The sequence below is a fragment of the Equus asinus genome, chromosome X (assembly GCF_041296235.1).
Source record: "Equus asinus isolate D_3611 breed Donkey chromosome X, EquAss-T2T_v2, whole genome shotgun sequence".
NCBI lineage: Eukaryota > Metazoa > Chordata > Mammalia > Perissodactyla > Equidae > Equus > Equus asinus.
In genome coordinates this window covers 114,668,396-114,682,569 of record NC_091820.1, presented here as the reverse complement: position 1 = coordinate 114,682,569, position 14,174 = coordinate 114,668,396, and the positions used below count along the sequence as shown (strand labels likewise).

The window sequence follows — 14,174 nt, the reverse complement described above, 5'->3', positions numbered from 1 at the left end:
TGAGACAGAATACCAGGTTCAGATAGTCACACAACATAGAAACCCCTGCTGTACTATGGGAACTAGGGCCCCTCTTTGCAAAATCACGCAAAGGTGTGATTGTAATTTTTAAATGTGCTTGAACAGCAGGTCATAAAACACTAATTGGTCAGGCACAAAATGACAGGTTCATTTAAAGGCCCATTTTGTAAGATGATGGACATTCCAAAAAGCTACCTCTCACATCCACCCTAGACCTTCTAGCTGGAAAAGAAAAATCAGAAAAGGATAGACCTCTCTTGGAGATAAAGCAACAAGAGTTGCTTTTCTCCAGTGATCGGTGATTTTTTTCATACAAAGTCGGGGTCCCCTTCAAGGTGAAGGAGGCCTGAGCAGGCACGGGATTTGTTACCTCTGGGCCATCCTGCACCAGCTGCATTAAGTGAAATAAATTACGTTAACATCCTGAAACGTCATTTATTTTAAAAATCCATTTCCCCCCAACCTGAGTCGTGTTTGAATCATCTTCCTTGCAAAGTACTTTTACATCCAGTCCATGTATCTTCTCATCTGCTGCATCAATCTGTCCCCATAAATACATTTCCCTGGACAATAGAGAAATTAGAGTGCAGATAACAATAGAGGCAGTTGTAAAAGAATTGGACATTCACCAAAAGCAAACTGGTTTAGGAACTACATCCAGATTGCACCTTGCCGTGTCCATGGATAATAATGCCATTATATGAGACTTACCCCAGCGTTGGATCCCAGAGCTCTTTACGAGATTTCACAGACTGAGATGTGAGGGCACAGCCAAACCCCAGAACTGCAGCCTCCTTTATTAAAAAAAAAAAATCGAGGAAGCTTAGCACTTCAAACCAAAGTCATAAAATCAAGACGATTATGTGTTTACAAGCAAAATGAAGCAAAGACTAATCTAAAACCCTCACAATTGATTTTTTTTTCTCTCCACCCAAAGATAACTGAGAACAGGGTAGATTGGTTTTTAAATGCAACATGTGAATGTTCATACGTGATCTGAGCTCTGAAAGGAGAAACAAGCCCATTTGAAACACAGGATCCCAGGCTGACAAGTGATGGGGAATTTGGGAGGCAGCCAAGAGGGTTCCAGCATCTCCCTCCATTCTCAGAAAATGCCTTTGCTGACAGGGTGCTCAGCTTCAGGCTGTTCAAAGTTGGAGTTCACATTGGCTTCACAGTATTTTAACTTCCTTCTCCCCAGGTTTGCTAGAGGGATTCATTTTGTGAAAATTTAGATAAGGAGCCTGCTTGCAGATAGATTAATCTATTTTAAAAATATATCCACAGTTCTCAGTCCCAAGGAACAGTGTGTCTACCCCTAAGGAGTCATCTGGAGATGGAGATTTCAGGCATCAAGGCCACTGGGCAGTGTTGGTTTTCGGGTCAGGGGATTCTTGGGGCCTTCAAATCACAGAAACTTGTTTTTCTATGTATTTGTTAATCTTGGGTCAACTCCACTAAGATAACCAGAAAATGTTATTTTACGTGCATATAAGCAATAATGATTTGGTATAAAAAATTTTAAATGTCTAATGTATGGTTACATGGATAAATTCACCAACGGAAAAGTATTTAAGCAAGAGCAAATTAATATAGTGCAAAAAGCGTCCAAGTTAAATGATATGGCAGAAGTCAGGTGAGAGGCGTGGGGAGAGAACAATAATTTTCCATCTACACTTCTAGGTTCTTGGCTGAGACCCCCCCCCCATAACAAAAGATAGATTAGCAGGAGAAGAGCAAATAGAAGTTTAGTAACATGTATGCCTCCTGTACACGTGGGAGAGACCCAGGACACCTAACTCCTTGAAATGGCCCAAGCCAATGCCTTAAATACCACCTCCAGCTACAGACAAAACATGTTGGAGGGAGCAGGCCAGTTATGGGAGGTTATCAGGAAAAGCACAGTAAACCGGGGTATGCCTGTTATGCAGATTTAAATCCATGCCTTATCAATCGATAACAGTTTCTAGAATTTAGCCATCCCCCTCTTATTGGTACAGAGAGGGAGACACCCCTACGGATGGAGATTTCCCTTATAAATGTAAATGTCTCTCACCAAAGGGTAACTTCTGCTCAGTTTTCAGAGCTTCTCCTATGTCTGCTGTTTCTTAAACATAATTAGCCTAAAATAATCAATATGCCAAAGTGACATTATTTTGGGGTGGCAAATTCTGCTCCCCTTCAGAGGAATGAGGAAGATTTTGAGGAAGAAGTGGTATGCCTATAATTTTGCACCTCTTTTCCCATCTATAAAATGAGGGATATGGGCTGTGCAACCTCTATTATCAGTAGTATTATTACCATTAGTCATAATTACAACAGCTAATGTTCACTGAGGTCTTACTATTTGTATTGCCATATATTAACTCATTTACTACTCATAACACCTTACCAAATGGGTTCTATTATTATCATTCCCATTTTACAGATGAAGAAACTGAGGCACAGAGATGTCACACTGCTAGTAAGTGGTAATATCAGGATTTGAACCCAGGCAGTCCAGCTCAATAGGCAAAGTCCTAGGATCCCTTCTGGCACTAAGATCTTGTGGGCTGGCGACGTAAAGAGAGTCTTGAGAGTAAAAAAGAAAAAAGGGTAAAAGGAAATTCCAGATGGAACAGTAGAGGCTGATGCTAACGCTGAATACATGCCCTGTTCATTTGTAGGCAACTCTATGAAACATAAGCAAGCCTGAGTAGGTTTTTCATTGCCAACCTAGCATCAATAAAAAATAAAATCAGTAGAATTGTATCGATTGATTTCTAAAAATTAAGTACTAATTACCTTAAAACCAGTGAGCGTAGGGTAGCATGTACTAATTTAAAATCAACTGTGGCTTTTCTATCCATTCTCTTAACTTCATGGAAATTAAATGCAGTGCGTCTCCTAAACTGCGAGGTGGTTATTTGGCCCTTATTCAGCAGTTTCTTCAGCAAAAATTAAACAGGTAACTCAGTTGCATTGTGAGCTGAAATGCTGGACAGCATCCTTGAAAATTCAGCCTTCTCCTCCTCATAGAATAAAGAAAATCAACTGCTATGATCATAGCTTAGAATTTAGCACTTTGTGTGTGTGTGTGTGTATTCACTTGAACCATAGCAAATTGCTCTTTTTGTAGGCAAAAGACAGTCAAATATCAGCAGTCGCCTATAGATCAACCTAATGTATCTTAATCCTACTGATTGAATGAGTCTCGAATTGGAAGGGTTGAAAGGACTTTCTCTTAAGCAATTAAACACAAACTACTAAAAAAGAGCAAGAAAAGGCCCTGAGGGGAGGCAAAGGACACTTTCTTTTGGAGCTTCTGCCTGTACCCACCCTTCACAGGCACTTTGATTTCTGCTGACAACACAACCCATGGCTCCCCAGGGCACACTCCTCCCTCTTTCCTTTCTAGTCCAAGTATGAACAGAAAGCAAGCCCCTCTCCTTACTTCTCCTTAGGAAAACTGAAAAAAATGGAATGGAAACCAAAGGATAAATCAAAGCGTAGATACTTCTTCTCTTATTAAAAAAATTACCAAATTCTGGGCCAGCCCTGGTAGCCTAGTGGTTAAGTTCGACACACTCTGCTTCGGTGGCCCAGGCTTGGTTCCTGGGTGTGGACCTACACCACTCATCTGTCAGTGACCATCCTGTGACAGCAACTCACATACAAAAAGAGGAAGATTGGCAGTGGATGTTAGCTCAGAGAAAATCCTCCTCAGCAAACTGAAAAAACAAAAACAAGTCCAGCTTTCTTATCCCAATATACAGCTCATCAGTTGCCAAACTCAAAGGTCTTCTTCTTCAATGTGCAACCTGCCCAAAGAGACTCTTGTCAACTTGGGACCATTCCCAAATTTCAACCCTTTTTTGCCCCTCTCTTTTCCAGGGCAAGGATTGGTGTAGACTGTTCTGGAGGAAGAGTGAAAATAAGGATGGATGGCCCACACTTAGGTCAAGGGCTATTATTGTACTTCAGGCATTTGTATGTATTTCAAGCGTTTGTACGAATGTGGAGTGTTCCCAACCCTGCTCATGACCCCAGCAGTCAGAGGCACTCAACCTTGTTCTGATTCCTGCCATGAAGGCGGGAGGTGCATAAGCACTCAAGAAGGACGGTAGGAGATCTCACCTGGAAAAACATTCTCCTTCCCAGCCTTCTCACATGTGGTTTCCACAGGAGACTCTGGGGGACTCTGTGGCATCTTTAATTCCTTCATCTCCTTTCAGCTCGTAGCTGAATTTTACGTTACCTTCCCTTTTGGGTTCCCGGACCTGATTTCAGTGTGAGCAGGGGAGTAGTTCCCCACACCAACAAGCAGTCCTTGGGACTCCATCTGGGCGTCCTGCAATTCAACTCAATTCTGACACTATTTACCTGGAGATAACATCAGATTCCACGGGTTAAGGGTCAACTCCCCACTTCAGATACCAATCTCAAGCCCAGGTTGTTACCTGTGCTTCTGACCTGCTGGCTATAAATCACAGGTTCCCATGACCCCCTCCTTTGGTTCAATTAATTTACGAGAGCAGCTCACAGAACTCAAAGAAACATTTTCCTTATTAGATCACCAGTTTGTTATAAAAGGATATAACTCAGGAACAGACAGATGGAAGAGGCACATAGCGCAAGGCATGGCGAGAGGGCACAGAGCTGCCATGCTCTCTCCAAGCATGCCATTCTCCCCAAATCTGCACATATTCACCAACCCAGAATGTCTCTGAACCCTGTCCTCTTGTGGTTTGTGTGTGTGTGTGTATGTGTGTGAGGAAGATTGGCCTTGAGCTAACATCTGTTGCTCATCTTCCTCTTTTTACTTGAGGAAAATTGTTGCTAAGCTAACGGCTGCGCCAATCTTCCCCTATTTTATGTGGGATGCCACGACAGTGTGGCTTGATGAGTGGGTCTAGGTCCACACCCAGGATCCAAACCTGGGAACCCAGCGCCGCCGAAGTGGAGCGTGTGAAACTTGACCGCTACGCCATTAGGCCAGCCCCTCCTTTTGAGTTTTTAAGGAGGCTTCATTATAAGTCACCACTGATTAAATCATTGCTCATTGGAGACTGATTCAACTTCCAGCCCCTCTCCCCTCCCCAGAGGTTGGGAGGAGGGGGTACTGAAAGTTCCAACCCTCTAATCACATGGTTGGCTCCACTGACAACTAGGCTCCGTCCTTAGGTTACCTAAAAGCTTTCCAAAAGTTGCCTTTTTAACATAACCGGAAACACCTTTATCACTCTAATCACAGTAAATTTCAAAGGTTTTAGGAACTCTGTGCCAGGAACAGGTCAAAAAACCAAATACATACTTCCTCTTATAAATCGCAATATCACATTTTCCAAACCTGACTTTGAAACTAGTGTTTCAGCAACATCTGAATATCCGAATGCATTATCCAGGAAGAGAAGTATGGCTGCAGAAGTCTTGACAGGCAGAGCAAGAACATTAGGCAGAGTTTTCCCCTGCTTGCTTTGTAGTGGATTTTTAACAGAGATCCCTGCTTGTGTAGCTGTAATGACTTTATTAAGAAATGTGTTCTTGAGTAGTAAACTTAATCTATCAGACAAATAAAACCACAAATTTAGTTGAACTAGAAATCACTTGTTACTTTGGCTCTTTAGCTATCATTATAACATAAATTGTAACAGTTACAACCATCTCTGGGAGTACATGGATATTTTACAGCTATTGTAAATGAATGGTATTACAGTTGGAGATATGTGGCTATAAAACCACAGGAAAGGTAGTTGAAGAAAGAACACCTGGTTTCACATAGGTTTCCAAACCCTATGTATCAAAAGACAGAAAATATGTGCTTCTCTATCACCTTTTAGGTGATAACAGCAGGTTACTGTATATTTATGTACTACAGCACTACGCACATTGGCTACAGATGCTTTCAAGGGTCATGATTCCCCATCTGTGGCTCTATGCCCTGAATTAAATCCACCCCTGAGACTAACAGCATTTCCTCCCAAATAATTTGAGCATCTAATCACTAGTCTTCTGGATAGAATTCAGGGCACGGAACATTTGCTGGGTCCTTTTTTTGCAGAAGCTCAAAATTAAGGGCAAATATCATTAGCCTCAGCTGGCTGATGAAGAAACTGAAACCAAAAGAGGCTGAAAAAAGCCAAGTGCCACACCTCAATAGAAAAATGGGCAAGCACCATGAGCAGACGATTCATAGAAGACATACATGTGGCCAAGAGACATTAAAAGGGATTCAACCTCACTAGTAATCAAATAAATGCAAATTTAAACCATAGTAACATACCACTTTCCCACTCTCACATTAGGAAACGTTTACTAATAATGATAATACTCGATGCTGGTAAGGATAGAGTAAGACAGGCTCTCTCACTACTAGTTAATGGGAGTATAAATTTGTATAGCTTTTGTGCACTGTAAAGTAAGATCTCGAGTTGCATCAGGAGTCTTTCATATATTCTTATCATTTGACCCAATTATTTCACTTATTGGGTTCTGTATTAAGAAAATATTTATCTATAAAAATGTTCAACACAATATGAGATGTGAAAGCAAAATGGAAAACAAAACCTCTAATTTCCAACAACAGGAGAAAGGAAAAATAAATATTTATTATGTAGGAAGATATTATGCAACCATTAAAATCCACATTTTAAGAATATTTAGTAACATGAAGAATGCTTAAGATAAAACATTAGCTGAAAAAGCAGGACATAAAACTTTAAGTACAATCCTAGTTATATTCTTTAAATATATGGACATAGATCATGCCAAAAAAAGTAGGATAAATGGAATGAAATGCGGCAGAGTATTAGCAGTGATTCGCATTGGACAGTGGGATTACAGGTAAGTATTCTTTTTTGTATATTTCTGCAATGGAAAAAATATCACTTTTATAATGGGGGCAGAGGGGGCTGTAAGGAGGTTATTTTAAAAAGGAAAGTGAGCAAGGGAAGAGCAAAGTCTCAAATGAGAACGTTGGCTTTGCAGTCTTCCAGACCACTAAGATAAAAAACACTTTCTGGATCTCGCTTATATGTGGAATTTGAAAACAAACTCATAGACACAGGAAAAACAGAGAACAGACTGGTGGTTGCCAGAGGTGGAGGGTAGGGGGTGGATGAAATGAATGAAGGGGGTCAAAAGGTACAAACTTCCAGTTATAAAGTAAATACGTCCTGGGGATGTAATGTACAGCATGGTGACTATAGTTAATAATACTCTAATTGCATATTTGAAAGTTGCTAAGAGAGTGGCTCTTAAAAGTTCTCATCACAAGAAAAAACAGTTGTAACTATGTGTAATGATGGATGTTAACTAGACCTATTATGGTGATCATTGTACAATATGTACTGCTAAAAAAACAATATTCAACTGAGTAAATTTGAAGATCAAATTGACTTCATTCAACAATTCATGTATCGGACGGCATCTCTTCTAACAAATAGAAAGGAGTTCTGAGGAGCTGTACAAAATAGAAGGCTTTTATAGGCAGAGAGGGGGAAGAGTGGATTGTTTCAGGCAAGGTCACCTTCCTTTAGGGGATGAAGGGAGTCTGTCAGGTGGATTACCTCACTAGTGCTGACCAGGAAGTTCCAGACTGACCGGTTAAGCTTCCATTCCTGGGGGAGGTTGAAACTGCATTTAGGTTAGGTATTAAGTCTCAGTTTAGTGACGTGGGCTCAGCACAAGTGACTCCATTTGAGGCCTGTTGTCTCATTTTTAACAATACAAATATTGAATCATGTTGTATGCGTAAAACTAATATGATGTTATATGTCAATTATATCTCAATTAAAAAATAAAAATAAAAAAATTCTAAAAATAAAAAAACTTTTTCTGAACCTGGATTTTGAAATTGGACTCTTGAGACCTCTAGAGGTTTTATGTTTGGGTTTCAGAGCCCCCTTGAGATTTTATCTAAAATGTTCATATTTGTGCTTATGTGCATTTCTCTCAGACACAGTGCATAGCTTTGAGGTATTTAAAGGGATCCTTAACCACAAAAACTTAAAAATGAACATAAAGCTTAGTTGGATAGCTAGTGAATCAGTTTAGTCCAGCTATGATTAATGTAGTTGTGGGGGAGGAAGAACTATTCCTCTACCCTCTAGGTTCTTCGGGAAGGTCTAAGAATTAAACTGACATGACACAGAATAACAGGAGAAAAATCAAAGAAAGTTTAATAACATGTATACATGGGAGAAACCCAGAAAAATTGAGTAACTCACCAAAATGGCCAAAGCCACCACCTTAAATACCATCTTCAGCTAAAGATCAAGGAGGATGCTGAGGGTGGTGGTTTGGGATGTCAAAAGGGAGGAAAGTAATTCACATGGAGATGGAAAAGTAAATGTTTGGTAAACAAATGTTTGCAGGGGCCATCTATAGACAATGGGACCCAAGAGAGAACTTTGATAAAATGGGCCTAGTAAGGGTCCTCCCAGTCTACCACACCTAGAGTTCTCTATGGTGACGGCTCCTTCCTGGGACAGACCTTTTATCTTAAATTCTTTTAGGCAGTTAGGGGAAAGGTCAAAGTTTCTTTCTGAGTAATTTTGTTCTTAAAAATAATCATGCCAGAGAGACACATTTTGGGGTGGCATGTTCTAATCCCCCACATAGTCAAATCCTAATGTAGGCTTTTTCCCCTTACCTTGTTAACCAGATATTTAATGTTCTATTCAGGATCATGTTGACAATTCCTGCAGATATAAATCTGGTACACCAAGCTACGATCACCTTGGAATCTGACACATGGGCCCATTCAGAACCCTAACTAAAACGAGGAAAGTAATCATTGTAGTCTAAAAATAACAATTACCAATATTATTTTTACACTTCACCAGGTACCTGTATATGTAACCACATTTAATTTTTAGAAACAACTCTGTAGTGTAAAGTGCTAGTATCACTCCAGTTTCACTGATAAGAAAACTAAGGCCTTGATAGAAGAAATGACCGGTGCACAGACAAGCAGCTAACAATGTCTCCTGACTCTTGGACCACTGCTGTTGATACTTCTCAAAGTTTCTACATTTTCATTTGAAGGGGAGCAGAATTTGCCACCCAAAAAAAAATATGCCTCTTTGGCATAAAGATTATTTTAGGCTGATTTTTTTTAAGAAGCAGCAGACACAGGAGAAGCTCTGAAAGCAGAATAGAAGTTGTCTTTTTGTAAGGCACATTTACATTTATAAGGGAACTCTCCCTCTGTAGGAGTGTCTCCCTATCTGTACCAGGAAGAGAAAGATGACTCTGAATCTCTAGAAACTGTTATCAATGCAGACAGCATGGAATTAAACCTGTATAACAACCTTACCCTGGTTTTCTGTGTTTTTCCTGGTCACCTCCCATAACTGGCCTCCTCTGCCCCTCAACATCTTGTTTTATCTTTAGCTAGAGATGATATTTAAGGTGTTGGCTTGGGCCATTTTCGAGAGTTACTCAATTGTCCTGGGTCTCTCCCGTGTATGCAGGAGGCATACATGTTATTAAACTTCTGTTTGTTTTTCTCCTGTTAATCTCTCTTTCATTACAAGGGGGTCTCAGCCAAAAACCAAGAAGGGTAGAGGGAAGATTATTTTCCCTCCCCTACACATTCTTGTCTTTGTTCCTGCTAGATATGCTTGGACTCCCTCTATCCAAATTAAAAGTCTGTACTTTGAAAGCTGGGTGAAGGGTACATGGCAACTCTGTAGCATTTTTGCAGCTTATTGTGAGTCAGACTATTTCAACATAAAAAGTTATAATAAAACAACACAAAAAACTCATTAAAACTAAAACTTAATTAAAGTGAACTAATCTAAATAAATAAAATAAATTTTAAAAGCTTTCCCCTTGGCCTTCCACTTACCTCCTGCAAAGCTCCCCTTTTCCATGGAGGCTCCTTCAGCTGTGTATTATGATCAGCTAGCCAAGGCAGAAGTTACTAGTGGGACTGCCAAACACTGGCACCACCAGCTGAAGAGTGGGGAAAAAATAGGTCAGTTGTCTAGGTGTTTTGAAAACCCAGTAAATTTTCCTTTTTACTGATTTTTAAACCTTTTTATGAAGTTGTTTTGTTGTCTGGTTGTCTTGTGTGGACCCAGCTGATTTTCCTAGAGTCAAGTATCACTGAGTGTTGTCTTTCGTGGAATCTCCCCGAGGTGAGGCTTCCTCTGGGACAACTTTGTGGTTGTGAGGTACACAGAGGAATGCTAGTATGCAGTAGAGGAAGCCTAAAATCAGAACCTAGCCAAACTACTAATTGTTCCTAAACTTAGTATCCAAATTTAATTCCATGCTTTAACCTCATTTAGTGGCACCACCCTTGCAAATACTAGGGGACCTACCAACACCTAGCACGTTTACCTGCTGGCCTCCAAGAAAATATTGCTGAGTGGGGTTCCGTCACTAGAGGGCAATCTGAGTTCCCCTGTGATAGATGTGAAGCCATGTGACTTCATGCCCAGATGAACATGGAAGCCAAAGAAGGAAATCTATATAAATTAGTGCGGGCTCACTGTATTTCTTTTTTTCTGATTTCTCATCACATAAATAATTCACCATTCTATGTTGTAGCCACTTCACTGGTAAAAAGAGAGAAGGAAGTCTTGCTCCTTAATAGGCATCTGACTCACATAAAATAAAAGATTACATAATTATTGAAAATTGTGCTAGTACACCTGAGGCTTGTGTTGGGAAAAAACAATCAACAACCATATACTGGGAATCTCGTGCATGCCAGGTATTCAGACATAGCCCCAACTCTCCAGAATTTTACAGGCTGGTGGGAGAATAAAGATAAGTATCATCTGAGGAACGTGAAGCCATGCAGATTCAAAGGCGAGAGATACCCCATTGTTGGAGAATCAGAGAAATCTTCACAATTGTGAATGTACTAGATGAGCGGAACCAAGACAGCGCTTAAAATGTATCTCATATCTCTTTTTTGTAGGCCCATAACAGAAACCTGCTCTCAATAGATTTTGATCATATAACTCGCACAGGAAAGATCTATGATGACCATCGGAAATTCACCCTTCGAATTCTTTATGACCAGACTGGACGGCCTGTTCTGTGGTCTCCCGTAAGCAGATATAATGAAGTGAACATAACATATTCACCTTCGGGATTGGTGACGTTTATTCAAAGAGGGACATGGAATGAAAAAATGGAATATGACCAGAGTGGAAAAATAATTTCAAGAACTTGGGCTGATGGGAAAATTTGGAGCTATACCTACTTAGAAAAGGTAAATATAAGGGAAAATAAACTAGTTATGAGTTTCTGAATGAGAATATTGAAAGTGGCCCTAATCACCCACCTTGGTGAGGACCTGCAGGAGAAAAGTGTGTGTTCTGGCTTTTCTGCTCTGTCGAAGTAACAAAAAAATGTTGTACCTATAAGGATAAGCTGTTTTTCATCTGAAAACTTTCCCCAGCCCCACGCTACACCAGGTACTCTTTCAAACTGAAGTCAGGATAATGGCTTAGCTTTCTCCTCATTTAAGCATATTTGTTCATGCTCTTGAAAAGGTATCTTTATTATTATGAAAGCTCATACGGAAGTAAAATAAGTAGAAAATTATAAAATTGTGTGTTAATGTATCTCAGCTCTGGAAAAGAGCCTCTTATACGGAGGATAAGGAATTCTAGTTTTGTTAGGATAATCCGTGAAATTTTAGTAGTATACATTTGAGAAGGAATTTTCACAAGTAACCGTGGCAGTAGGACCTCATTGGTAATAGTCCTTTGTGTGCAGTGAAGTCTCCAATAGCATCTGTAATGGCAGCTCGTGGCCTCTATCTGGTAGGAACACACAAGGATTTTTAATCCCACCACCGGAACCATTTGTCTAATATCAACCCTCACACATCAAAATGGTTTCTGGCCAAATCAGTAGCAGAAAACAGTAAGAGAAGTTGATCTCTGTCTGCCATCTCAGTTTCTGATGTCGTAAGATAGTGTCTCTTGTTTCCGAAATCTTTCCATTGAACTGAATTCATCAGTCCTGAATTGATTTCTGGGAGAGCTGAAAAACCTTTTCCCCTGAGGATTCAAGGCTACTCAGTGCACGGTAACCCCCAGAATTTCTTTAAAACGTCATAGGAGCTTATAGCTCACGTGGTAAAATTTCACTATTTGCACCAAATGATGCCAAGCCTTTCTGATATACCCCCCCAAAGTTTAAAAACAAAAGTGTGCCAGTGGTTGTGTATGACATCATAAAACTACTGTACTCTTTCCCAGAGTCAGTCACTGGGGAATTGGCCAAGTTGGAAATACCTAGGAGATAAAACAGGACTCCACTCGGGAGCTAGAATAAAGGAGGGTGTCCTCTGCTCTATCCACCGCATGTCTTTTTCTGCCAAAGAAATCGATCAAATCTGTAATCTGTACTCTACACTGGGAACATGTGAATCTTATAGAGGGCGTCTTTCTTCTTTTGAATTTTAATTTTAATAACAAGAATGATTGGCAAAATCATCTGACTAATGTCCACAAAGCGGACATTATAATGATGACCTTTATATGTTTCTTACAGCATATAATGATGACCTTCATAGGAGAAAAATATGCCACTGATTATTAGCAGGATACAGGCTGATTTGTTTTTCTAGGAATGAGGATGTGTTTGCACTGATCCTTCCACAGGTCGTACATGTGACTAGCGAAGAAGCCAACACTCCTTAGGAGTGTGCATGCGTTTGAACTCGAAACCCCAACCTCATTAGCACCAGAGTCTGGCCACAGAGCTAATTGCCTGTAGACAGTTGCATCTGGGTCTCTAAGGCTTTCCCTTTAGGCCGTCTATACAATAACAAAGAGCCCATTGAAAACCTAAATTTCAGCCCTGCATGCAGTTATTCAGCCTCTCCTCTGACATCAGTGAAGCAATTTTATTGTTTCTCTTCTCTGAATTAGCTGATTATTTCATCAAACTTACTTGAGCAAAGAATCATGTGAAGTAAACTTCACGTGAGTTCTCTTTGCTACAGAAACTTAGTTGGCAATAATTCTTTCAAAACAAAGCAAAACAAAGAAAACGCTGTGTGATTGTCAGTGTCTGCAGCGGACAGAAATAAGATTTTATTGACCCAGAATAATGTATCAAGAAAAGCCTCAGTGACTTCCAAAGACTAGTTTACTGACCAGTGGGACAAGCCAAATCACTTATGTCTTTTAGTTGACTTTTGTCCCTTTCTTGATTTCACATTTAATTTGTTCTCTAATTAGAAGGTAAGCCCCTGACTTAAGCAATCCTGTTATGCAAAACTCAGAACCTACAAAATGCGTAATTATGGAATAGTTCTTGACTTTTCAAAAATCATTTATCATGAGATTGATCTTATTAATATTATTACCAGTGATAATAACTAATGCATTGAATAGATGCAATGATTAAATGAAATAACTTAATATAAAGCATCCCACACATCTAGTCATTCAATAAAAGTTCATTTCTTTCCATTTAAATAATGCATTATAGCATTTATTATCAAGTCGAGAACTCAAAAGCTAGCACTTACTGCTACTTGAAGGTAAATTAAAACAGGAAAGAACAGAAGGAAGGAAAAAAGGAGGAAGGGAAAGAAGGAAGGAAGGAAAAAAAGGAAGAAAATGAAAACATCTTTGAAATTGTGATTCCAGGAAAAAAAAGGGAAAGAATTTTCAATTTACCAAAATCCAATTTATGCGTAACTTTTCCAATGAGGTGATGAAGTTCTGCATCTCCCTGTACTGATTGCAATCCTCTCTTTAACACGACCTTTGCTGGCACATTCTGTCACTATGTGTGGGGCAGAGCAAGGACAAAGAGGCTGGCTCTTGTATATTGTAAAGTAAGAATTCTCAAACCTTCAAATGTATACCTCTTTTATACCTCAAAATACTTCTGGTATTACCTCTGTAAATTTGCTTACCATCCCCATACCATGATACCTTAAAAAGCAGCAGCAGATATTTCACCTCAACATGCAGAAATTTGGTAAAATTGTTTGACTTCCTCTAGAATAAGTGAAAGTTATGCGTGTCATTTTCATGCACAATGGTTTGTAGCCGTTAGGAGAAAAATAATTATTTGGGTGATAGCTGCGGTTGCTTAAATGATCTCTTCTGTGTTAGAAAAATCAATTATTGTTTCTTAAATTTTCTCTATGTGGTCATTAATTCTCTACCTTGATTTATGAGCCT

General features: G+C 39.6%; 1 protein-coding gene across 2 annotated transcripts in view; it reads left to right on the top strand.

The window, feature by feature from the left end:
- TENM1 (teneurin transmembrane protein 1) overlaps positions 1–14,174 on the top strand; it is a 748,343-nt gene that overhangs the window by 720,537 nt on the left and 13,632 nt on the right. For both annotated transcript variants that reach the window (XM_070502852.1, XM_070502851.1), the window contains one exon: positions 10,937–11,233. In XM_070502852.1, coding sequence (XP_070358953.1) covers positions 10,937–11,233 — 297 coding nt within the window. The remainder of the gene's footprint in view (positions 1–10,936; positions 11,234–14,174) is intronic.